The sequence below is a fragment of the Emydura macquarii genome, unplaced genomic scaffold (genome assembly GCF_026122565.2).
Source record: "Emydura macquarii macquarii isolate MOO-44397 ecotype Brisbane River unplaced genomic scaffold, CSIRO-AGI_Emac_v2 contig_1170, whole genome shotgun sequence".
Lineage (NCBI taxonomy): Eukaryota > Metazoa > Chordata > Testudines > Chelidae > Emydura > Emydura macquarii.
This window is the reverse complement of record NW_027131307.1, coordinates 1,357,696-1,383,783: the sequence shown is the minus strand read 5'-3', so window position 1 is coordinate 1,383,783 and position 26,088 is coordinate 1,357,696. Positions and strand designations below refer to the sequence as shown.

The 26,088-nt window shown below is 43.1% G+C and overlaps 1 protein-coding gene across 2 annotated transcripts in view; it reads left to right on the top strand.

Moving 5' to 3' along the window:
• UQCC1 (ubiquinol-cytochrome c reductase complex assembly factor 1) overlaps positions 1-26,088 on the top strand; it is a 143,039-nt gene that overhangs the window by 2,452 nt on the left and 114,499 nt on the right. Inside the window, exons 2-5 of one of the 2 annotated variants that reach the window (XM_067546870.1) lie at positions 9,240-9,344; positions 10,199-10,303; positions 19,514-19,621; positions 21,901-21,973. In XM_067546870.1, the coding sequence (XP_067402971.1) occupies positions 9,240-9,344; positions 10,199-10,303; positions 19,514-19,621; positions 21,901-21,973 (391 nt within the window). The remainder of the gene's footprint in view (positions 1-9,239; positions 9,345-10,198; positions 10,304-19,513; positions 19,622-21,900; positions 21,974-26,088) is intronic. The other variant, XM_067546871.1, reaches the window with a different exon arrangement.

The window sequence follows — 26,088 nt, the reverse complement described above, 5'->3', positions numbered from 1 at the left end:
TTAGTCCCTGCTCTTACTATTGATCACATTTATTATGGTAGTGCCTAGCGACTAACCAAGAATTGTGCACCATTGTGCTAGGTACTGTATAAGCACAAAGTTGTAGAATTCAGAAAATACTGGAGGTGAAATATTAGCTGCATGTCTGGAATGAAGCTTAAGGCTTTGGTTATATGGAGCTTTTGGGTACATTTCAGTGGGAGAGGTGGTTATATAAATGAGCCTGCATCTCACAGGAGTATGGGGTGCTAATGTTCTCAGCTGGAGACTAGTTGGAGCAGCTAGGATGCTGTTAAACTACCAATGCAAGGGGAAGGTTGTAAGGAGGCAAGTTTGATACAAACAAAGGGATTCAGTGTGAAAGAAGAAATTTTTCAGTGGCTACTTATACCTGTGCTAGGAGTCTGAGTAACAAAAAAGAGGAATTGGACATTTTTCATTGGTGAGAAGAAATTTGATAGGCATTACTGAAACATGGTGGAATGATTTGCACAGTTGGAATGTTAAGTCACTTGTTATAACCTGCCCAGAAAGGTTAGAGTAGGTGAAAAGTAGAATTGGCACTCTGCATCAGACATCATTATCTGTTTCTGAGTTACTGATAACTCAGAACCACAGTAACAAAAGAATGGTCATACTGGGTCAGACCAATGGTCCATCTAGCCCTGTATCCTGTCTTCCAACAGTGGCCAATGCCAGGTGCTTCAGAGGAAATACATAGAACAGGTAATCATCAAGTGATCCATCCCATTGGCCATTCCCAGCCTCTGGGAAACAGTAATCCCTACCTATCCTGGCTAATAGCCATCCTCCATGAACTTCTCTAGTTCCTTTTTGAACCCTGTTACTTTGATCCATAAGAATTCATATGCTAACAAACCAAGTGCAGGAGGGAGTGCTGGTGAGGAGTCCGTTACAGACCACTAAATCAAACAGGCAGGGTGGAACGAAAAATTGTGTTATGAGGGACTTAATTTGGGAAACAAATGCTGGAGCTCTCATGCAGTCAGTTTTAAATCCTGATGAGGGTTTCTAAAAATTTACAGGTGTTAATTTTTTTAATGCAAAAGGTATTGCACCCCAGCACAAAGTAATTAATTTCTTGTCCTGATAGGCAAAGATTAATTAATCACTGGACTGGAGCAAGGTGGATTGATTTAAAATAAAGTGACAACTACCTGTTTTTAATCAGCAAGCAGGAAACCTTGATATAAATGTATTAATTTTATTTTGCATTTGTACTTTTTATTATCCTAAAGGCAGGTTGATTTCTCATTGGCTGGTAACCATTAAAATGTGTCTATTTGCAATTCAACATAGCCTTTTTAGGCTCACCAGAAGGATGCAATATAGATATAGACCTATATAATTGCTTAAATAAAGCTTAACTTACATTTATTCAGATTAATAATTTTTAATTTTTTTTATTTTAGAAAATGCTGAATGATGCTTTTTTTATTTACTAGATTAAGTTTTTACTTGCAATTTGTGTCCAGCTTTATTTGGATAAAAATGCACAACAACATTTATATTTTTTTAAAATTAAAAATACTTGTACAGTACAGTACAGCACAGCACTCCTACTTCCTCCAGCTCGTGCACTGACTGTTTGGAGCAGAGGGCTTTTATGGAGCACCTGGCTGGTCCTTAGTTGGCCTCAGCTGCTCCTAATTGCCCCCTAATGGCTCTGAGTTAGTCAGCAGGGAACAAAGCCCTGAGCATTCTGGAGCTCACATATCTCCTGTCCACCACTCTCCTACTGCCCTCTACCTTTGCTATATCACACATCATCATCATCAGGTCAGTCAAGGGCCCTGCTCTAGTGACAAAGGGGGAAATAAACCTCCTATAATACCCTATGATCCCTAAGATTGCCCTGACATGTTTCTCGCGGACCAGTCGGGGCCAGGCCCGGATGGCCTCCACCTTGTCCCACTGGGGCTTTACCAGGCCTCTCCCTACCACGTAGCCCAGGTATTTGGCCTCAGCCAGTCCTATTGCGCACTTAGGCGGGTTTGCGGTGAGGCCAGCTTTCCGGAGGGAGTCGAGCACTGCCTCTACTTTCCCCAGGTGCGTTTCCCAGGCGGGGCTATGGATGACCACGTCGTCCAGATGGGCAGCCACATACTTGGTGTGGGGTCGCAGTAGGTGGTCCATCAACTTCTGGAAGGTTGCGGGGGCCCCGTGGAGTCCGAAGGGGAGGACGGTATATTGAAACAGGCTGTCGGGCGTGGAGAAGGCAGTCTTCTCTCTGGCATCTTTGGCTAGCAGGATCTGCCAGTAGCCCTTTGTCAGGTCCAGGGTGGTCAGGTAGCGGGCCTTGCCCAACTGATCCACTAGCTCATCGATACGGGGGATTGGGTAGGCATCGAATTTAGATACCTCGTTCAGCTTCCTGAAGTCATTGCAGAAGCGCAGGGCGCCGTCAGACTTGGGGACTAGGACTATTGGGCTGGACCACTGGCTGTGGGACTCTTCAATCACCCCGAGCTCCAACATCTTTCTTACTTCCTCCCTAATCACTTCCCTCTTGGCCTCTGGGATCCAGTATGGTTTTATTGTCACCCGCACCCCAGGGTTGGTGATGATGTGATGGTGGACCGCTGTTGTCCAACCGGGCTGCTTGGAGAACACGTCCTGGTTCCGCTGGATCATGTTGATTAGTTTCCATCTGCTGTTCGGGGGTTAATTCAGGGGATATTCTAACCTCCCCCTGTGGTGCGTCCGTCTGGGGAGATAGGGGGATCGCTTCTTGGGCGACCAGACATGCTTCCCGGTCCCGCCAGGGCTTCAGTAGGTTAATATGGTACAGCTGTACTGGCTTCCGGCGGTCTGGCTGCCTCACTTTATAGTTCAGGTCTCAGACTGCTTCTACGATCTCATATGGACCCTACCAACTAGCCAGGAGCTTGCTATTGGCATCAGCATCATCACCCGGTCCCCTGGCTGAAACCTCCGTGCCTTGGCCCGTCTGTTATAATAGGCCTGCTGGGTCTCCTGGGCCTTCTCCAGGTGATCCCGCACGATGGGAGTCACCCGGGCTATTCGCTCTCACATCTTTGTTATGTGCTCAATGACGTTTCTTCCTGAGTTGAGCTGCTCCTACCAGTCTTCTTTGGCTATATCTAATATACCCCTGTGGATGGCGACCATATAATAGCTCGAAGGGAGAGAACTCAGTGGATGCCTGAGGGACTTCCCGTATTGCAAACGTCAGGTAGGGTAATAGGGCATCCCAATCCTTCCCGTCCTGTGCCACTATCTTTCTTATCATGCTCTTGAGAGTGCGATTAAACCTCTCGACCAGGCCATCCGTTTGCAGATGATATACTGAGGTCCGCAGGGCCTGGATGCGGAGCAAGGTACAAAGGTCTTTCATTAATCTGGACATAAAGGGGGTCCCTTGGTCTCTCAAGATTTTCTTGGGGATGCCCACCCTAGCGAAGACCTGGAGTAGTTCCTTCGCAATCGCTTTGGAGGTGAGGTTCCTTAATGGAATGGCTTCATGGTACCGGGTGGCATAGTCCAAAATAACTAGCACATTTCAGTGGCCCTGCGCCGATCATTCTAGTGGTCCCACGAGGTCCATAGCTATTCTCTTGAAAGGGGCTTCAGTGATGGGTAGGGGCACTAATGGGGCTCGCAGGTGAGGCCGGGGGCTGTGTAATTGGCACTCTGGGTAGGAGAGGCAGTATCTTTGGACCTCGCCCGTATTCCTGGTCACTAAACCTTCTCAGAATTTGGTCCAGGGTCTTATCTACTCCTAAGTGCCCCCTGAATAAATGACTATGGGCCAGCTCCAATACTCCCCTGGTATATTTTCGTGGCACCAAGAGCTGCCCCACCTTCTCCTCCTGTATCTGTGTCACCGGGTACAGCAGGTCGCGTCTCAAGATATAGTACAGCCCTGGGCCCTTAGTCTGGCCATCCAGGGGAAAGCCATCTATTTTTACTACCTCCTCCCTCACATTCGCATATAGTGGGTCGTTGGCCTGGTCTTGCCCAAAATTTTCCCACAGGGGACCCAGCTGGCCCTCCACTAGGGGCCCAACCTCATCTTCGTCCCTGGGGCCGCTGCTGCTGGCACTGGGACCTGCCTCTGGGTCCTCGCTAGTTTGGGCATTCTCCTGGCCTGCTGAACGGGTTCGCCTATTAGCCAGGGCAGCTTTCTGGGTCCCAGCCAGTATTCGTGTCCCTAGTCTTTTAGCTGCCCTTTTTTCCCCGCTGGGATTTCCGGGGTCTCGGGGGGGTGCAAATACTTCGGGAGCAAATTCGGCAAAAGCAGGGGCAGGGCTGGCTGCCTGTACCTCTGTCTCCTTCGGGTTTGCCCTCCACCCCGGACTCTACTGGGGGAAGTAGGTTCTCAAACCCAGGGAAATCTCTCCCAATCAAGACCGGGTAGGGGAGCTTAGGGACCACCCCTGCTGTCACCTGGGTAATATTCCCCTGGATCTCAATCTTCATGGGGACCGAAGGGTAGAAATTCACAATCCCCGTGTGCTTGGCCCGGGTCATCTGGTCTTGCCCTACCAACTTCCCGGAGACCAGTGTGACCACACTCCCCAAATCTACCAGGCAATAGTTTTGATGCCATTCATTCTTACCAGCCTGGTGTACCCATGGGGGGCCTCTATCACCCCTACCAGGCCGATGAGACTGCAGCAACTTCCGTGACCTCCCAGATTGCACTGCATGGGTTCGCCCTCCTTGGGGCAGTGAGCTGCTATGTGGCCCAGTTCCCCGCATCCATAACACTGGTATGATCGGTTAATGGCCCCCCCTCTATCCTGGGCTATTTGGTCGGCCACCCGCGTCCTCGCCCCGTGTTCCCCAATCACCTTCGATCCTCAGGCCGTTCCTCAATGACTCAGCGTTCGGGTCCTCTCCTCTTGGATCTCCCCATCTTCCCAGAACTGGGGTTGGGGCCCGACCTCTGGTCCCGCCATGTCTTCTCCTAGGGAGTCAGGGACAATTCACGGGCCACCAACTGTCTCTCAACCAGGGTGACCAGTTCGTCAAAGGTAGAGGGGTCATTCTGACCCACCCAGGCTCGGAGGCCTGATGGTAACCCCCTCATGTATCGGGTCTACCACTAGGAGTTCCACCGTCTTCTCGGTGCTGAGGGCTTCAGGGCGTAGCCACTTCTGAGTCAGGTGGATTAGATCAAACAGCTGGGACCGGGGTGCTTTGTCCTCCTGGTACCGCCATTCATGGAACTTCCTGGTTCGCATTGCTATCGTCACCCCAGATCGGGCCAGGATCTCAGGCTTCAGCTGGGAATAGTCTGCAGCAGCTTCCGCCGCCATGTCATAATAGGCCTTCTGGGCCTCTCCCGCTAGGAAAGGGGCAAGGAGACTGGCCCACTGGTCTCGGGGCCAGGCCTCCCGCAGGGCTGTCCTCTCAAAGGCCAGAAGATATGCCTCCACATCATCCTCCCGTGTCATTTTCTGAAGGTAGTTGCTGGCCTGTATGGCCCGCACCCCATCTGGGCTGCCCCCTCGCTCCACCGAGACTTTCAACTGGCCTACCACATCTTGGAGTAGGGCCCAGTCCTGAGCAGCCTGGCTCATCAGAAGGTGGTTGGTCTCCTGCTGTAGTTGTACAGCCTCCCGCTGGGCCGCTGCCTGGACCCGAGTAGCTTCCTGCTGGGCGGCTGTGGCTTGTATCAGGGCTTTCACCACATCCTCCATCTTAGTAGTGGGGTGGGTTGGGACTTACCTGGTTTAAACCCACTGTGCGAAGGGATCCCACTTCTGACACCACATGTGGCAAACAGCCGGCTTCCCTCTAGTGGGTCTTACACTTTCCTGATTGTAGTGGGCCAGGAAGTTGCCTGTCACCCCATCTTCCCAGGGAGGGGGTAGGAACCCGGGCCCACCCACTCCTCCAGTTCCTAGCCCAGGGGCCCTACGAGAAACAGCTATGTGCTGCTGGTACTGCTTTCAAAACTGCGCACTCTTCCCCTGGGCTAATTTTCCCCCTCCTTCTGGCTTCTTGAGCTTGTACCTTCCTCCTGGCTGCTCCACCACAGAACTCTGCTCTCTAGTCCGTTCCTCTGTACAGCTTAGCACTCCTACTTCCTTCAGCAGAGGGCTTTTATGGAGCACCTGGCTGGTCCTTAATTGGCCTCAGCTGCTCCTAATTGCCCCCTAATGGCTCTGAGTTAGTCAGCAGGGAACAAAGCCCTGAGCATTCTGGGGTTCACATATCTCCTGTCCACCGCACTCCTACTGCCCTCTACCTTCGCTATATCACATAGATTAGAGTAAGTTTAGGCCTTAAAGTAGATTGTCACTTTCAAATTTAATTTTAAATAGGTTTATTTTTTAAAAACAAACCTGTATTTAACTTAAATAAAAAAAAATCTGATTTAAAAAAAAATCTCTATCCACCTGGACAGGCAGTTAGTAATTGCTATGGGATCAGTGATCATAATCTGATTACTTTCAATATGGATAACAGAAGACAGTGCTAACCTGTAATATATATACTTGGTGCTTCAAAAGCACTAATTTCCCATAGCTGAGGCAAATTATGAGCAAAATTGGTTGGAAACATTTAGACAGAACAATTTGAATGAAAACTGGGAGTTCTTTAAGAAGAGTTCATTAGAAGGCCAAGAAACCATAATGAAGAAAGGGAACAATTTTGTCTAAAAACCCACTCTTGAGTCAGTGGTAAAGTGAAGGCAGCAATTAGAAATAATAATAATTTAAAAAACCCAACAACATGGAAATAGATAGCAATCAATGTAACTTAGAATTTATGGAGTGTAGAAAATTAATGAAGGAAGCTAAAGCCATTAGTCATGGCTTGCAGGATTAAGGACAATATGAAGGAGTTTTTTTATAGATTCCAAGGCCAGAAGGGACCATTGTGATCATCTTATCTGACCTCCTGTATAACACACAACGTCCGTAAAATACTTTCTAGAGCAGATCTTTTAGAAAAACATCCAGTCTTGATTTAAAAATTGTCAGTGATGGAGAATCCATCACAATCCTTGATAAATTGTTCCATTGATTAATTACTGTCCCTGTTAAAAATATATGCCTTATTTCCAATCTGAATTTGTCTAGCTTCAAATTCTGTCCATTGGATCCTGTCATATCTTTCTCTGCTAGATTAAAGAGCCCACTATTTAATATTTGTTCCATATGTATAAACTTACAGAATGTAATCAAGTTACCTCTTAATCTTTTAAAGTATATTAGGATCACAACAAAACTCAAAAGCAGTGGTATAGTAGTCCCATTACTATCTGGAGATGGTAAAATTGTTAATGATGTAGAAAAGACAGAAGTGATGAAGTATTTCTGTTCAGTATTTGGTAAGAAGCACAATGATGTACTCTGATCATGAGAGGTTGATTAACTACTTTCCAGTCCATTAATAACTGAGGATGTTAGACAATATGATAAACAGTTTTAAATCGGTAGCCCCAAGAATCCTAACAGAGTTGGCGGAGGACATCTCTGGCTCAGTGATGTTAATTTTTAATAAATCTTGAAATGCTTGGGAAATTCTAGAAGACTGGAAAAGTACTTATGTCATGCCGATATTCAAAAAGGGCAAGTGAGATGATCTAGATAAGCTAACTGGCCTATATAGCTGACTTCAGCCCCAGGGAAAATAATGGAAAAGCTCATACAGAATACAATCAAAAAAGAGTAAAGTATGGGAATATAATTAATGCCAGTCAACATGGTTTTGTGGCAAATAGTTATTGTCAGACAAAACTGATCTCATCCTTTGAGATTACTAGTTTGATGATACAGGTAACTGAGTAGTTGTAATATATACTTGTGTAAAGTGTTTGGCTTATGCAGCACAACATTCTGCTTAAATTTAACACTATGCAGCAGGGGTGTCAAACTCACAGATGGTGACGGACCAAATTATCATAAACTGCACTTCACACGGGCCATGCAATACCCTCTGCCGAAAAATTCAGGCCATCTTCCCCTTTTCGGTGGCGCGGCATCAGCCCTTTTCGGCGGTGGGATTTCACGGAGGGGGGATGTGTTGCTGGACTGAGTGCATTGCCACTTTAAGGGATTTCTATTCGTCTGGCATCGCCGCTTTAAGACATTTCAGGGACTCTTAAACTGGCAATGCCATAGGCTGAGAAATCTCTTTAAGTGGCAATGCCCTCACTTTGGGCGGCAGCACGTCTCAAAAAAACTGGCCGGATGCGGGCCGGATCAAAAAGGTTCCGCGGGCCATATGTTTGACACCCCTACTATACAGTATCAGTACACACTAACTGGACTAAGTACTGACTGACAGATTTCAAGAAGTAGCTGTCAGTGGGACTCATCATCAAATGGGAATGTTTTTAGTGGGGTTTTGCAGGGATTGGTATGAGGTCCAGTAACATAAAGCACTTTCATCAGTGATCTGGAAGTAAATATAAAATCACTTCTGATAGAATTTGTGAATGAGAAAGATTGGTGGAGTGGTAAATAATGATGCATACATGGAGATTTCAGAGTGACCTGGGTCAGTTGATAAGCTGTGCCCAGTCAAACAAAATGTTTTAATGCAGCCAAATACAAAGTTATACATCTAGGAAGGAGGATTGCAGGCCCTATATACAGAATGAGGGGACGGAATCAATCTGTTTAGCTTTCCAAAAAGAAGATGGAGAGGTTACAGTATATAAGTACCTTCATAGAGAGAAAATAATTCTGTTCCAAAGGGCTCTTTAATCTAGCAGAGAAAAGCGTAAGACAAACTAATGACTTGGTATTGAAGGTTCACCCATACCCTGAGTCCCTTTGAAGTGTTCTCCTGTAATGTTTAGCCTCGTATCCATTGAACACTCTCAGAAAATACCAGGTCTGCTGTACCCAAAGGAACAATATACACATCAGCTTGTTAGATTCATCTCAGGACCAGCATGTTGGTTAACACTGATATATGGTTATATTGAAAACAATAAGTTTTTATGATCATAGACTAGAGATTCAGGAGATAGTGATAAGGATATTGGAAGCGTAGTTATGTATAAAACAAAATCATAACATGCTTTCTGGAGACTAAACTTAATTAACATGTTAAACGTCTTTAGACAAGTGGTTATCTCACCCAAAGTCACTTGTAGCATTATCAGTCAAGGTTGGCTGACATCCCATTTTCATGAATGTAAATGTATTGCCCATTAACTTCCATTAACATGCATTGACTTAATTGCTCCTGTTCACTGCTGGTTACTGTGTGCATGTTGATCTCTCTAGAAGTGCCGGACTGGAATGCCTCAATGGATTACCATATGCAGTGGATTAATACAGTCAACCTTGCCCAAAGCACAGTGGGACAGGATACTCTCTGGCACTCTTCAGGTAGACTATTTCATTATCCTAAAGTATGTAAGAATTGGGGTTTTGCCTATGTCCTCATATATGAAATAAAAGGCCTTATGTCTTTCTAGCACATGAGAATGGAGGGGACAGTCCTTGCCAGTGCTGCTACCTGGGCATCTAGAAAAAGGGATCTTATAAAACTGAAATGATTAAGAGAACTGAAATAATTTTACAGTTCTTTTGACTGTTTCCCCCAACCCACAGTCATTACTTCCATTCAAGCCCATGTCTATTAGACACTGGATAAAAGGCTGAACCTCTTCAGCTAGATTAGATGGGGGAGATATAAATCTGTCATGGAGGTGACGAAAACACAACAACCTGTGTTTTACTAATTGTGTTAATCAGAAGAGCTAAGTATATGGAGCTTGGCTAAGCAGCAACTGGTTTAGATTGGGGGTGACCTATAAAAATGATACACCAGGTTAGATAATCAGAATGCCAATAACTAGTATCAAAGCATCAAGCCTTTGACATTGGAAGGATGTTAATGCCAAAGAGGGAGAGGTATTAATTAGCGTGGTACAAGGAGGTATAACTAGGATTAATGGAACAAAAATATGAGAGGAAAATCTAGACTAAATTTCAGAACAAATTTTGTGGTATTAAGACACATGAGGCTGCCAGTCCATTCCATTAGGATATTAAAAATACTACCAACTGTACAGTAGGGAACAAACCTGCACTGGGCCCAGAGAGATGAGTTTGATGACTTATTAGGCCTTTTTCATTTGTAAATTCTGTCTTTAAATTAGTGAATGTTTGACTGTAACAACATTTTAGTGCTTATTCCTAAACACTGTTCTCACTTTTTGTTCTGTCACTTTTACCAGAGGCATGAGACTGGCCGACCCCAGTTGACTAAAGTGTGTGGTGGATTGATACAAACCAGTGGTGCAGTAACACAGCAAAGAAGAATGCTTCACAGCACTGCTAAGGTTAGAATAGTTTTATTTTTTTATATTGTTGTTAGAGGCTCCATTGTGCTAATTGCTGTACAGACATTTTTAACTTGTAACAGGGTAACTTTGACAGCATCACTGGCCTAGTGGTTGGGGAGAAGCAATAGCTGTGCTACATCTTGATTTTAATAAGGCATTTAACACAATCCCACCTGACATTCTCATAAGCAAATTAAGGAAATGTGCTGTGGATGAAATTACTATAAGATGGGGTGCATAACTGGTTGAAAGACTGTACTCAGATTAGTTATCAGAGTAAGACGTGAGAGGTAATTGTTCTGCTGTACTCTGCACTGATGAGGCCTCAGATGGAGTACTGTGTCCAATTCTGGGTGCCACACTTTAGGAAAGTTATAGACAATTTGAAGATAGTCTAGACTAAGAGCAACAAAAATGATAAAGGGTTAGAAAACCTGACCTATAAGGAAAGATTAAAAAACTGGGCATGTTTAGTCTTGAGAAAAGAAGACTGAGGTTGTTTAAAGGTTGTTATAAAGAGGGTGGGGATCAATAGTTCTCCATGTCCACTGAAGGTAGGACAAGAAATAATGGGCTTAATCAGCAGCAAGGGAGATTTATGTTTATATATTAGGAAAATCTTTCTAACTTCAGGATAGATAAACTCTGGAATAGGTTTTCAAAAGAGGTTGTGGAATCCCCATCATTGGAGGTTTTTTTGAACAGGTTGGACAAACACCTGTCAGGATGTTCTAGGTTTACTTGGTCTTGCTTCAGAGCAGGTGGCTGGAATTGACTTCTTAATGTCCCTTCCAGTCCCACATTTATATGTTTCTACGTGATGATTTTTTTAAACAGTCCAGCAGATGATAGAACTTACTCAGTAGGAACATCAAATGTTATTGAATAGAGCTTATCAAACAAAAGCCAGTGAATTGAGAGCTGTAAGGTATCCCTCCAGGAGGCAAAGCACTAAAAACAAAATGTCATGTTCCCTTCTCTGTCCTTGACTTGGTGAAAGGGAGCTGCTAGGAAAGATCTTATGAGGGATAGGGCTAAAATGGGAAGAGAAGTAAATTAGGGAACAGATTCTTCCTTGTCTCTACCAGGAGAAAAGTGTTGCCCCCACTTTTCAAAGGGTTAGGATGCTTCCCCTCTCTTTCTGGTGGGATGATGGGAGGTATAGCAAATTTTGCTATTCATTAAATGCTTAATACTGGCATACTGAATATTAATAGTGGTATCTAATTATGGTGTGCTTTGAATACAGTTTGTATTGTGCTGACCAGTATTGTTTTGTTTCCTTTGTTCTTCACATCCATTCATTACATCTTCTGTGGTCTCTTGTTTTATACTTGGATTGTAATCTCATTGGGGCAGAATCTATCTCTGCCACGTTTTTGTTCAGTGTCTAGCACCATGGCCCTTGTCTTTGATGATGGCCCCTCGGTATTACCATAATTCAAATAATAAGTGTGGTGGTCCTTGCTCCAGAGAATTTGCAGGCTAAGAAAATCATGAAATACAAAATATAAGAAGGGGAGTGGGTTGGAAGAATGAAGGAACAGTAAAATTCAAGCACAATGCATGACAGCAATCCTAGCTTGCCACCGGCCTAGCCTTGGTCAGATGGCAATGGTTTTTAGGCATTATGGCAGAGCTAAATGTTGAAGAGGAATTTAAAAGAGGACAAGGTAGTGGCTTTACAGATTTTGATGGAGTCTCTTCTGAGTGTAAGGGAAAGATAGCATGGAGGTGCATATGGGAGAAATCAAGTAGCTTGCAAAACAGGCATCACATCCTGAACAAAGTGGGTGCTAACAGTATAAGATAATAGATCTAACAGGGAGGTGCATAATCATGAAAAGGTAAGGACAAGAAGCTTTGGTTGTAATGGAGAAATATGAAAAGACAGGTGACATGGGCAGAGCAGTGAGCTCTTAAATGGACTTCTTAAATGGACTTGAGTGGAGAAATTTTCAGGGGTTACAGCTTTTGGAAGGGAGGCCCTGGACTTCACTCTCTTACATATTAACCTTAATTTGGCCTCCAGGACCTTTCTCCTACCTTTCCCTTCGTCATTTGTACTTATGTGTACCAAGACCACCAGCTTGTTCCCAGCATTGCATCCTGTCTAGATGGCATGAGAGATCCATGACTTTTTATGCTTGACAAGCTATTTACCATGAGGTTCTCCCAGTTATCACAAACAAAGCTATCTATATTTCTAATGATCGTATCTCCCATTATTATCCATCTCTTCCTAATAACTGGGATTCCCTCCCTTGGAGAGAGATCTGCAGTGCGAGAGGACACCATGACATCTCAAAGGAGGGTCCCAACTATGGCATCATTTCCCTATGCTCCACTTTGATGTTCTCCTTCCCTGAGACACTCATCTTTCTCAACAGCACAGAGGCTGTCAGACTGGGATGTGACTGCTCTACTGTGTCCCAGAAAGTCTCATCTGAGTACCTCTCTGTCTTCCTTCCCTCCTCCAGTTCAGCCACCCTGCTCTCCATAGTCTGCCCTTGGTCTCTTAGGGCCATGAGCTGCTTGCACTAAATCAACACACAGGTCACCTGCCCACAAGGCAGGTAATCCTACATGCTGCGTTGAGTGCGATAAACTGGATAGCCCCCACTCTGCTGCTGACTTCTGCCTGCATTCTTTTTACTTCTGCAACTTTGTTTGTTTTTTTGGGGGGGTGTTTATTGGCCGAAGTTTAAAGAATGTTAATCCGGTATATCTGGCTGTCATGTTGCCTCTCCGGCTCCCTCACAAAACTCCAGTTAGCTGCTCCTGGTTGCTAGCTCCTCTGACTGCTTTGGAGCTGGCTTTTTGAAGGCCTGTTCTCCCTGAGTAGTCGCACCCTCTGATTTATATTTAATGGGCACTAAAGGGATTAGGGATGAAAGGCTTGTTAAGAAGCTCTCAGCATTGCCTAGCAGGCTGCTAGTCTCATTGCACAGTCCCCCAAACAGAGCACACTATATATGTCAGTCAAGCAGCAAGCAAACAGACAGCAAACTCACTGCAAGGACTACATAATCACTTCTCCTTCACCTGGATAGCTCCCTCGCAAAACTCCTCTATTAGCTGCTCCTGTTCTCTAGCAACTTCTGGAACCAAAATGCCCTGTTGCAGTGCATGTTGTTAGAGCAGCAGGCAGTGCAGTACTGCAAACTAACACCAGTTATATGGCCCCTGGACAAATGCAGGCTACTAAGAGCAACTATAGCTCCTTCTTGCTATACCCGCTCAGCATAGCTCTTAGAAGCCATTCCCCTCTCAGGACCCAGCTGAGGGTACCAAGAACAGTGGCATCTAGGATCCCAGCTCTTTTGAGCCCTCTATTATCCCTAGTAACTTTGAACCTCAGGGATTCATGCCAGAAGGCCCACAAACCGGAAGAGGCAGAGTCAAAATATATGCTTGCCTTTGACTTTAAGCCACCACTTGCAGTGTGCCTTGTCCTTCAGTTTTGTTCCACTACTAGTTTAATGTAGTTCCTTGTAGTTAGCCAATAGATGGTTGGTTTGTTTTTTAAAATTAAAAGCCATTTTTTCATTTCAATGGAAGGTCTATTTTGTTTTACGTAATAGGTTGTATAATGTAAAAGCCTTTAACATTGCATTGATGTCATTACATTCATTACAGCAATTTATTTTACTCAGAGAATTACATTTTCATTAAATTCATAAGGTTTCACAAATACATGTAGACAAAGATATAGTGCAATGGGGATTGCCACAGCGTCGGATGTCCACCACCCATAAACAACACTAAACTGCACAAAAAATTCCCTTTCCCTTACCCTTCTGTAGGTTAGCAGCTGGATGTACAGTTGCACAATTTCAGGCCTGAGATTCAAAATAAGAGCAATAGGTATCCCTGACAACATTGTCCTGGCTGTTTTTGCATTTTGTATTGGATGCCTTGCTCAAGCTGCTGAACAAGTCTTTGCACTTCAGCCTCCCACCCATTGCTATAGATTTCTCCTCTCTTTCCAGACCACCCTGCATTTCTGTCTGTAAACCTGCCAGAGTGGTTGTAAACCTACAAGCCTTTGGAGCGCAGTGGAGAAAAAGCTTTTTCTTTTTAAGAATTCTGAGCCTGGATGGAATGGGCAAATAATAGGCGCACGGTCCAATCAATTGCCCCGATACAGTTTGGGAATCCCATGCATGCAAAACCATGAGTAACTTCGTGAGCATTACCTAACTTTGTAACTTGGTGCAACAGTACTTTTTCCTTGGCATTGCATCTCATACCTGCACAACAGCGGCAGCTTCTGTTTGGCTGTTGTGACTCACTTGTCCATGGTTATGGGGCACCACACATTTGTATGTTGCTGCTGTAGCCCTGGGGTCAACACAGATCTCCAGAAAGGTTGCCTTCCCCAACCTAAAATGTTTTCTTATTACCCTTCATGTCATCTACTACCACTGAAAGCAGCTTAGTTCCATCCTCCTGGGAACCCCTTTCAGGTAGTTAAAGGCTGCTATCAAATCCCCCCTCATTCTTTTCTGCAGACTAAACAAGCCTACTTCCCCCTCTCTCTCCTCGTAAGTCATGTTCTCCAGCCTCCTAATCATTTTTGTTGCCCTCTGCTGGACTCATTCCAATTTGTCCACATCCTTTCTGTAGTGAGGGGCCCAAAACTGGACATAGTACTCCAAATGTGGCCTCCCCAGTGCCGAATAGAGGGGAAGAATCACTTCCCTGTATCTGCTGGCAATGTTCCTACTAATGCAGCCCAGTATGGCACTAGCCTTCTTGGCAATAAGGGCACACTGATGACTCAGATCCAGCTTCTTATCCACCATTACCCCCAGGTCCTTTTCTGCAGAATTGCTTCCTAGATAGTCGGTTCCCAGTCTGTAGCAGTGCATGGGATTCTTCCATCCTAAGTGCAGGACTCTGCAGTTATCCTTGTTGAGCCTCATAAGATTTCTTTAGGCCCAATTTGTCTAGGTCATTCTGTATCCTATCCCTACCTTCCAGGGTATCTACCACTCCCCCCAGCTTAGTGTCATCTGCAGACTTGCTGAGGATACAATCCAACCCATCCTCCAGATCATTAATGAAGATGTTGAACAAAACTGGCCCCAGGACCAACCCCTGGGGCACTCTGCTTGATACCAACTGCAAACTAGACATCAAGCCGTTGATCACTACCTGTTGAACCCAATGATCAAGCCAGCTTTCTATCCACCTTATAGTCCATTAATCCAACCCATACTTCTCTAACTCGCTGATAAGAATACTGTGGGGAGAGGGTATCAAAAGCTTTGCTAAAGTCAATGTATATCACGTCCACCCCTTTCCCCTCATCCACAGAGTCCATCATCTCAACATAGAAGGCAATCAGGTCGGTCAGACGTGACTTTCCCTTGGTGAATCCACACTGACTGTTCCTGATCACCTTCCTCTCTTCCAGGTTCCTTAAAATGGATTCCTTGAGGACCTGCTCCATGATTTTTCCCGGGACTAAGGTTAGGCTGACCAGTCTACATATAGTTTCCTGCATCCTCCTCCTTCCCTTTTTTGAAGATGGACACTAGATTTGCCTTTTTCCAGTCATAAGAGACCTCCCCCGATCGCCACGAGTTTTAAAAGATAATGAATTCCACTGCAATCGCATCAGCCAACTCCCTCAGCACTGTAAGGCTTGAGACTGTTTTCAGCTAACAAGTTGTACATTAAAACTCATGTAAATGGCTAGTGCAAACATCCAATGACTCAGGTAGCCGGATGTCCTCTTAGTGATTCTAATTCCAATCAGAACAGCACATTTTGTTTTTAGAAATTCCTGTCTGCCACCTATCTGTAAGGATCCCCCCCCTTCTTCCTCCACCCTACCCCCCACCAAGTGTAACCCTTACATCCATGATGTAAGTAAAGTGATTAAAAGTGTCTCTGCATGTATGTAACAACCATTATCACTGTCCCATCCGGAGAGAACAATGTCTGTATTTGTAAGTGAATAGATAAAGAATTTAAAACGTACTATGTAATCAATAAGAAAGGGTATATTGGCCACTGTAACATCATGAAGTTGAAGCTGATTTATCAGACTTCCCGGTATTGTGAATAAACCTCTCCAGTATTGTCTGTGGTGCCTGATCCTTGGAGAAAAAATCCTTCATGCTTTACAGCACCCTCGGATGCACTGCATCCGGCCCCGTTTACTTGTGCATGTCCAGCCTTTCTAATTATTCCTGAATCTGTTCTTTCAGCACTGAGGGCTGCTCACCTCCTCCCCATTCTGTGCTGCCCAGTGCAGTAATCTGGGAGCTGACCTCCTCTGTGAAGACAGAGGCAAAAAGCATTGAGTACTTCAGTTTTTTTCACTTCTGTCACTAGGTTGTCTCCCGCATTCAGTAAGGAGCCCACACTTTCCCTGACCACCTTCTTGTTGCTAACATACCTGTAGGAACCCTTCTTGTTACCCTTCACATTCCTTGGTAGCTGCAACTCCAGTTGTGCTTTGGCCTTCCTGATTTCACTCCTGTATGCTTGAGCAGTATTTTTATAATCCTGGTCATCTGACCAAGCTTCCACTTCTTGTAAGCTTCCTTTTTGTGTTTAAGCTCACCGAAGACTTCTTTGTTAATCCAACCTGGTTGCCTGCCATATTTGCTATTCTTTGTGCACAACGGGAAACATGTCTGCTTGATGACAATTTGCCATGTACAGTTACATTTTGACCTATAAATTAGCCAGTTTTTAATCCATTTAGTGCTTGCCATGGTAATTTTATATTGTTCCTGTTTTTAAACAAAATATCATACAGTATCAAGTCAAACACATTACACAAATCTAAGTATATTACATCAGCACTATTGCCTTTATCAACCAAACATCTAATCTCATCAGAAATAGATTTCAAGTTAGGTGGACAGGATCTGAATTTCCATAAACTCAGGATGATTTGCATTAATAACTGAAGTCCCCCATTGAGAACCAAAGCCTGTGATCTGGAAAGTTCCATTAGTTGTCTGAAAAAAGCCTCATCTACCTCATCCTGGTGGTCTATAACAGATGCCCATCACGACATCACCCTTGTTACTCTCACCTCTAAACTTAGCCCAGAGACTGTCAACAGGCTTTTCTCCAGTTTCATACTGGAGCTCTGAGCAATCATACTGCTCTCTTACATACAGTGCAACTCCTCCACCTTTTCTCCCCTGCCTGTTCTTCCTGAACAGTCTGTACCCATTCAGTCATGTGATTTTTTTCCCCACCAAGTCGGTTGTTGCAATCATATCATAGTTTTTTGACTGTGCCAGGACTTCCAATTCTACCTGCTTGTTTCCCAGGCTTCTTGAGTTCGTGTACAGGCACCTAAGATAACTAGCTGATTTTTGCCCTACTTTCTCGATAGAAATCAGGAGGCCTCCCCTGTTGTATCCTCCTCCTTGTACTTCCTTCCAGTATCCCACTTCCCCATTTACCTCTGGGCTTAGGTCTCCACCCTCCAGCAAATCTAGTTTAAAGTCCTCCTCACTAGATTAGCAAGCCTGTCTGCAAAGATGCTCTTCTCTCTCTTGGTTGGGTGGATCCTGTCTCTTCCTAGCAATCCTCCTTCTTGGAACAACATCCCATGGTTGAAGAATCCGAAGCCCTCTCTCCGACATCACCTGCGTGACCACCCATTTACTTCACAGATTGGTGGTCCCTATCTGGCCCTTTTCTTTCAGCAGGCAGGATGGACGAGAACAACACTTGCGCCTCAAACTTCTTTAGCCTTTTTCACAGAGCCATATAGTCTGCAGTGATCTGCTCCAGGTCATTCTTGGCAGTATCATTGGTGCCCACGTGGAGAAGTAGGAAGGGGTAGTGGGCTGAGGGCTTGATGAGTCTCGGCAGACTCTCTGTCACATCCTGAATTTCTAGCTCTTGGCAAGCAGCACAATTCTCAAGTTTTCCAGTCTGGGCAGCAGATGGATGATGCTGTCCCCTTTCGGAGAGAGTCCACGACCACCACCACCCATCTTCTCCTCTTGGGAGTGGTGTCTGTGGAACTCCCATCCCTAGGACAATGGATCCCATGCCTTCTGATCGATGGGGTCTCCTTCTAATCTCTTCCCTCAGATAATTCTTCCAAACCATTCTCTGCTGTGTAGTACCTGTGCAGAGAGCCTGAAAATGGTTGCTTATCTCTTATCTGCATTGGGGATCTATGGGTTCTCCTCTTTCACCTTCTGGAGGTCACATGCTGCCAATCTTCTTCCCCATTCTTGAGTCCCCCCTGCACTGCTCTCTGATTCTTTAGCATGCTGTGCCTGTGGTATCAAATCCTGACTTCTATCCAAAAAGTCTTCGTTTTCTCTGATGCAATGCAGGGGTGATACTTGGGTCTCTAGTCCTTTAACCTTTTCTTCCTACATGGAGACCGGCTTGCACTTTGTATACATGAAGTTGCTTCTATCTTATGAGAGAGAGACAAACATGGCACATTCTATGAAGGTCACAACAGTTGGTTGCTCACTATCCAAATTTTTTCTTCTAAGAGCCTCTTCAGAAGTTATATTTACTACTCAGAGAAGCCTGAAAGGCAAAAACTCTGTGGGAACTCCCCCAAGATGAACTCCCAGGCAAACTCTCCCTGTATTTGCTGCTTCTCTTGTTTGCTGGGATTCCTTCTGAATTCCAAATCTTGAGGATTAAGTCGTGAAGCTGGTGAGCCAGTTCTTCTCACCCTTCTTTGAAAACTTTAGCAGGGATTCCATCAGATCCAGATGCCTTCTTGTTCATCTCTTTGATGGCTTTCTGTACCTCAATGAATGTTGTTGGGGTTCTGAGGTCATCGTTGATAGGATGTTGAGGAATTAAGTCAAAGATGCTTTCATCAACATTGAAGTCATGATTCAGGAGGTCTTTGAAGTATTCTTCTAATGTTATGATTTAGTGTATTTATGTCTAGACAATCTTTAACATTGTACAATTTTATTTTAATTTATTGGTTAGGCCCTCATAAAGTGGGCTGGAAGTGTGTATGCAGATTCTTGTAACTTGAAATAAAGTGAATCCATGAGTAATCCGTGTATAGGTGTAGAATGTTCTCAGGAATGCTAGTATATCTGTTTATAAAAAAAATTTACAACAGAAGTTAAAATTATCATTTTATTTTGATTTGTCTAAAATGATAAGATTGAATTGCTGAGATAAGGACATGTGGATCTATGTTTTTATTTGATTTTTCCTTGTTTTACATTACAGCTTCTTGCTGCAAAAGATTCCCTGCAGCCATCTGAAGAGAAAGTGGGTGCCTTCACAAAGATAATAGAAGCAATGGGGTTCACAGGACCACTGAAATATAACAAATGGGTAAAAAAATTATTTTGGTTGTCTTAATATTTTCTTGTAGTAGGTTACTTTACATCTGTTCTGAGAAGTATATTCTTTATGACATGGGAAGGATATTTATGTGCACATTCTCATTCATATTACCCATATGCTAGGAAGATTAATAGCCCAAGGCTTTAACCTGTCTTGATGTATGCACAGGGACTCAATTGACACAGGTAGGAGTTTTTTTAGTATTTTGGTTTGTAAAGGAGTTTTAAGGACACCTGGATTCCCAAAATCATCTTCTTTCCTCACTTTATTTATCAAAGTTCCCACATCACAGTTACCCTCCAGCAATGGAAGCTGTCAGCAATTCCCTTTTGGAGCTTGTGATCACCACTCCAAGTTGTCCAGAGGGCTTTGCTGAACAGTATTGCATGTTGCTTTCTCTCTTGGTCCCAGCAAAGGCTGACGACACTGCCTCTCAAGCTTTGTTACCACTTGCTTTTGGTCCAGGGACTTGGGCTTTCAGAGAGGGTGGATTTTGTGATTATGAGATGGATTGGGACTCTGGAAACCTGGGTTCATTTCCTGGGTTTGCCACAGACTCCTTATGTGACCTTTGATAAATCACTTAATCTTTTTCTGTTCCCCACCTGTAAAATTTCACCCACCCTTTGTCTTGCTTATTTAGACTATACACTTTCCAGGGCAGGGAACTGTCTCTCACTGTGTTTGTACAATGCCTAGCACTAAGGGCCCTGATCTTGTTGGGGTCTCTAGATGCTATGATAATAGCAATAAAAATGAAAATAACAATGTGAGTGCTGAGCATCAATGGCAGTTCTTGAGCTAATCTCAAGATTTCAAATCAATGTATGAGTAACTCAGCTTCCCTTATATTAATGATTGAGTAGTGCCCTCATTAAAAAATATGAATATGGGTAATCTGACCTTCTTGAGTGGTTATTGGTGTCTCTGTATGTGTGTTTAGGGTGATATATTTTATTTAGAGAGGCTTGTTTCTTTTTAGTTTTCTTCAAGGGTATATATGTTCTGCTCCATTCTCTCTAGTTAACGCACTGAATTAATAAAGAATGAGAATGTTCCAATAACTGGCAGTTAACATTAGGTATGGCAAACCATGCAGATCTCTGCTATAGATTTCTTGTGTCATCCTGGATCAAATCATTTAATATTTGTGCCTTAGTTTTTCCCATCCCTACAGTGGTGATTATGCTACTCTGTCCCAGGGTGTTGATAGGATATTTTCATTAATGTCTGTAACATGCTCAGGTATTATGGTGAACAGTGTAATTGAAAAGACTAGAGGTAAAAGAAAGGAAAATAGATTATATATTTAATGGATTATAAAGTCAGGATGAAAATTAATTATGAGACTGTGCCCCTGCTAACGATATAGGTTTCCGTCATTGTGCAGTGGTAACAATACATCAGAACAAAGTTTCCATAAATCTTAACTGTTTGCATTTCATTGTATCGGTGTTGTCACAAAGTCTGAACTCAATTGGATTGCATTTTCTATTGTAAATTGTAACTGTAAAGGCACGTATGCTGTCTTAAAATGCAGAGAGAGCACATCCTGATTAGGTGGTCTACTAGTGCAGTGGGTTCATGGTTCACCTATGGGGTGGGTTTATTTAAAATGGTGGGTTCATGGTTCCCTAGCAGCCCCAAAGGTAGGTGGAGGAAGAGTGCCGTGAATTCTCTACTTCTCCCAATCCTGTCCTAAAGGTGAGGGAAAGGGAGCAGTTGGGAGTTTTTCTCATGTCTCTGATTTGTATATCCTGTTTCTAGAAAATGTAATGGACTAATTAATGTGCTAATGTTGCACTGGAAGGCAGTGAACAAGACTAGCAAGCCTTGGGGCATGTTAAATCCAGATTGCCCAGTTCTTTGTCTGAGATTCTCTTTTAGCATCTTGAACTCGCTTGTTTTATTGGTATTTTTAAAGCTAAAAAGAGAAATTTTGATGAGTCTTTATTTGGCACATCAGTAGTCTATTTTTTAAAATATTTAAAAATTGACTTGTGCAAAATACATCTCAGAATAGTATAAATCAACAGTAAGAGATATTGGAGGGAATCTTAAAAGATAAAACAGGCTTAGCTGTATATTTTTCATTTTGAAATGCTTTGGGATGGTGTTAAGGAAAGGCATTAAAAATGAGTATCTAATCCAACACATAAACATGCAGATCTGATCATGGAAGAACACTGTGTACACTTGTGTAGCTGATCCAAACTTAATGGCGATCTTTCGGTGAGTATTATAGGTTTTGTTTTCTCTTTCTCTAGAAGATTAAGATAGCGGCTCTGCGCATGTACACTTGCTGTGTGGAGAGAACTGACTACGAGGAATTCTTTCACAGTAAGTTATTGATCTCTAGGACACTAGAACCTGAAGTGTACCCCAGAGTAGGGTAGGGCCAGCTTGAACCTGGAGTACTCAGGTCCTGTGACAGGCTGGTTTGGCTGGAAACCAAATGTGTTCCGCTGTGTGGTGGGGGCAGGACTTGGGCATATTGTGCCTTTCCTCTAACACTCCTGCCATAGCCAAGGTGCTCCCCACTCCTCCCATCAGGCTGGGTCAGACTATAGAAACTGAATTTGCTGCCACCATCTCACTCTCCCTATGCACTGGGGAGAGAAATGGTTAGAACTCCACAATGTGGCCAGACAGAACCCAGAGTGCTCCACCCATGAGGGCTGTCTACAATCTGAAGATGCCCCTCCCCTCCAGCCAAGGTAGGGCAGGTTAGAATCCATATAGCCACCCTTTCCATATTTGTGGCATAGCTGGCTGGCTACAGCATGACGCTGGCACCCTACCCATTCCAGCCCTATAATAGGACCATCTGGAATTTGAATGTGCACATGCATCCCCCACTCCTGACCTCGTTAAGGGCAGGGCCATCTAGAATCCAGAGAGACTCCTCTCCTTTCCACATTTTAGGGGCATGGCTAGCTAGAACATAAAAAGGCTTTGCACTCTAGCCACCCATATGCTGTCATTGCACATAGGTCTAGAACTGGGACAGGCACCTGGATAGAGGGAAAGGTCTTAGTAGAACCTTGATGTTCTCCTCGATGTTTGGGAGTGGCTTGGACTGGGATGACCCTTTTCTATTGTGGTGGGGGTGGGGCAGCTAGCTCCTGGAGACACACCACCTTTTCTCCAGCCTCACAACAGGACTGTCTGTTTATCAGTGTGGGTGGCATGGTATTTTTTTCATGCTTATTTGAATTGTCAAAAAATCCAATGGAAATTACATACTCTTTCCTAAGAACTAAGAGTCACCATTAGCATTGAAAATTTGGGACCTTTTCCTTTAGGCGCAAACATTCTCTTGGTAATATTCTCTTTAGTTTTGATATCTTATATGTGCTCATGACACAAGGGTTTTCCTTTCTTTTCATTTTTAATTGGGTCTCATTGTCTTTATTTAGCAGAACATTTACTAGGAGTATTTTTACAGTGATACTAGGTAAAATTTAGAAAAAAGTTCAGAAAATAACTAATGTTACTATTAGTGAAGACCTCTACCTTTCATCACCATGTAATTTTGACAGGTTTCCATGCCCCCTTTCTGTGTCCCATCCCGGTCTTATTTTTTACAGGTACATTTTTGGTATGGAAGCCATTTTGAATTTATTTTAACTGGGGAGCATTAGGACTAAATATATAAATAGTGTTTGTGTGGGATTTTTATGTCTAGGGTCATTTTGAGATAGGCCAGTAGCATAAAGAAGCATTAAGCCCTTTTGAAATAATTTACAAAACAAAGAGGATTGTCAAAAAGTGCGAGAGAATTAGTTACATGAAAAGGAAAAAAAAGGCAGAAAGAGCAAATAAAGGGGATTTAAACAAGACAAAATGAGAGGAAAAGAATTGAAAACAGCAAGAGAAGAGAAAAGACAGAGAGAAATTAAAGTGGAGTATCAGTGTGAGAGAGAGAGAGTTTTAAAACAGAAATAGAAAAACATCTGACCCCAGTGGCTGTCACTTGTCAAATATCAGCAGTTCTGGGACAGTCAACCTCGGACAAGCAGAAGATATTCTTTGGACACATTATTCAATATTAAAATAAATGCATTTTCCTGACCGAGTGAAGAGTTTGTTCAAAGCCATTGCCTTTATGGACCTGTACCAAGAGCCTTGATTATCCTAAGTCACTATGAACGCAGCAGTTTTGTGAGCAAGAATGTGTCATAGTTGAAGCAAAAGAGGCTAGTATAAACAAATTTATGTAAAAAAGTTGATAACACTTTACCAGAGATGATGATGCTATTTCTTCTTGACTTTTAAAAACTAAATTCTGTTAAACATAATCACGCTGAGTACAGTTTTAACAAATACACTTTTAAAAGATTAACCTGAAAAGTGGGCATTGATCAATGCTTTGTAGTTGTCACACACATGTTTAAAGGTAACAGGAAAAAACAGAGCATTGTTAAATGTAAGTGAAGCAGCTTTGTAGCTGTCGCATGTACACACTTTTAAAGGTAAAATAACCGAAATCCATGTCTTAAAGGTATTTTGTAAAGGGCTAGTGAAATAAAAATGACATTTTACACAGGCTTATTTGTAAATTGTGGAGAAATGGCCTTTGTGAGGGCTGTTTTTTTCCTTTTGCTAAAGAATTGTGTAACTTCAGTAAGGGAGAGTTGGGGCATATCTGAAGCAATGTGCCCCTGCCTTCTTAACTTTTGCAACAAGAACCTTAAACTTAATCTTTGCAACAAGAGAATTTTTAATCACAGGATAAAATTTGTTGTAACATCTGTTTACAGGATATTATTTGTAAAATGAAGATTTTGAGGGGGTAGCATAATATCCCTGACATTTACAGATAAATAGAAGTTTAATAAAGACAAGCTATAGTTCTGTACCTGCATAAACGAGGGAGATTGATTGTTCCTAGCAGAAGAAACATATCCTCTCCTCCTTTTTTCCTAAAACAACTCTTACAGCAAATTTTTGTACAGGATTAAAATTAAATGAGAATTGAAATTAAGCGTTTAAAATCTCTACTATCACAAATTTTAAAAAGGCTTGACTGATACATTGCATTTGTGGTCAATAATTCTGCACTGGATCCCAGCACTATACTATGGCCAGCAAGAAAATGCATTGGGTTTTCTTTCACCTTGTTTATGGCTATCTAGTGAAGAACACTGTTGCCAGGTATTTGTCTATTCAGGCCAATGCAGATCACAGTCAAAGTAAATCTAAGGCTTTTTATGATCCAATTACAAATTCTGTCAGTTTTCACGCATTTAAATCATTAACCTTTTTTTTAAAAAAACTTTGAGATACCTATTTATCACATAATTTATTTTGTTTTGGGTTTAATTCTGTAAGACAACTGATCAGGAAAGTTTGAGATATAAAAATAATACAAAACTAAGTATGCAACAGCCCCCATTCTCCTATTCCCTTAAACTGAAGTTCCTCCTTACTTAGGGAGGGAGATTAATGGACTTTTGAAGTGCTAGCCCTAAATTACTGGCTATTGTGCAACTATTGAATAAAAGAGGATAAGAAGTTTGAACAGACCTGTTGATTAAAGATGGAAGAGCCTAAAGTCCCTTGAAGCATGCCAACACCAGAAGAGACATTATGTGAGCAAAGCTGTGGGAATTGAAGAAACAAATATACTGGTGACACAAATGGCGTTTGAGACCTGGCATGGGAGAGGGAAGACGAGGCTAACTTCTGATGAACAACGTGCTCATGGGGATAGTGCGGAGGAGAAGCATGAGGCCAAACTACTGACCCAAGTTTTTTGTTTGAGACTCCAGACCCCAACCATGAGACCCCAAACAATTCAAATGGAGGGTTGTGCAGAAATGAGCTATAGGTATGTTGCATGTAGGAATGAGTAGGTGCTTGGAGGGGATCTGGCCATAGTAGCTCAATTGGCTAGAGCCTTTTGGATTGAGACCATACAGAGGCAGCGTTCTTTAAAACAACAAACTGAAGAGGTCTCAACACACAAAATAAAAAGTTTTAAAAGTATGTTATTTAAAAAAAAAAAAAAAAGCGTAGTGATCCCTAACACACATTTCTTACTTTTCAGCAGCTGAGCATTGGTTTTTCAGAGGCCTTGGAGAATCTGAACCCCAAAGGAGCAAATGGATTGGGCCCGATATGATTTTACCTAGACCTAAACAAGATGCTCAACAGGATGCTGAAAGAGAAAGGGGATGCTTGTTCTATAAGCATCTACTAGCTAACTTTGAGGAAGAAATATGGTATCGAGCGTGTGTGAGCTTGTAAGCTTAAAACCATTATGCAAGAAATTGTACAAGTTGATGCTCATGGAATCATCAAGCATTGTCTGAAAGAGAAGCAATTTGAGGACTGCCCAGGATGTGTTGTAGATGCCTCTGGCGAGAAGAGACTGTGTGAACTGGACTGTAGATGACATAAACTATAAAATCAAAGATGCTAGTAGTAATCTGTGCATGGAGAGAGTTTTT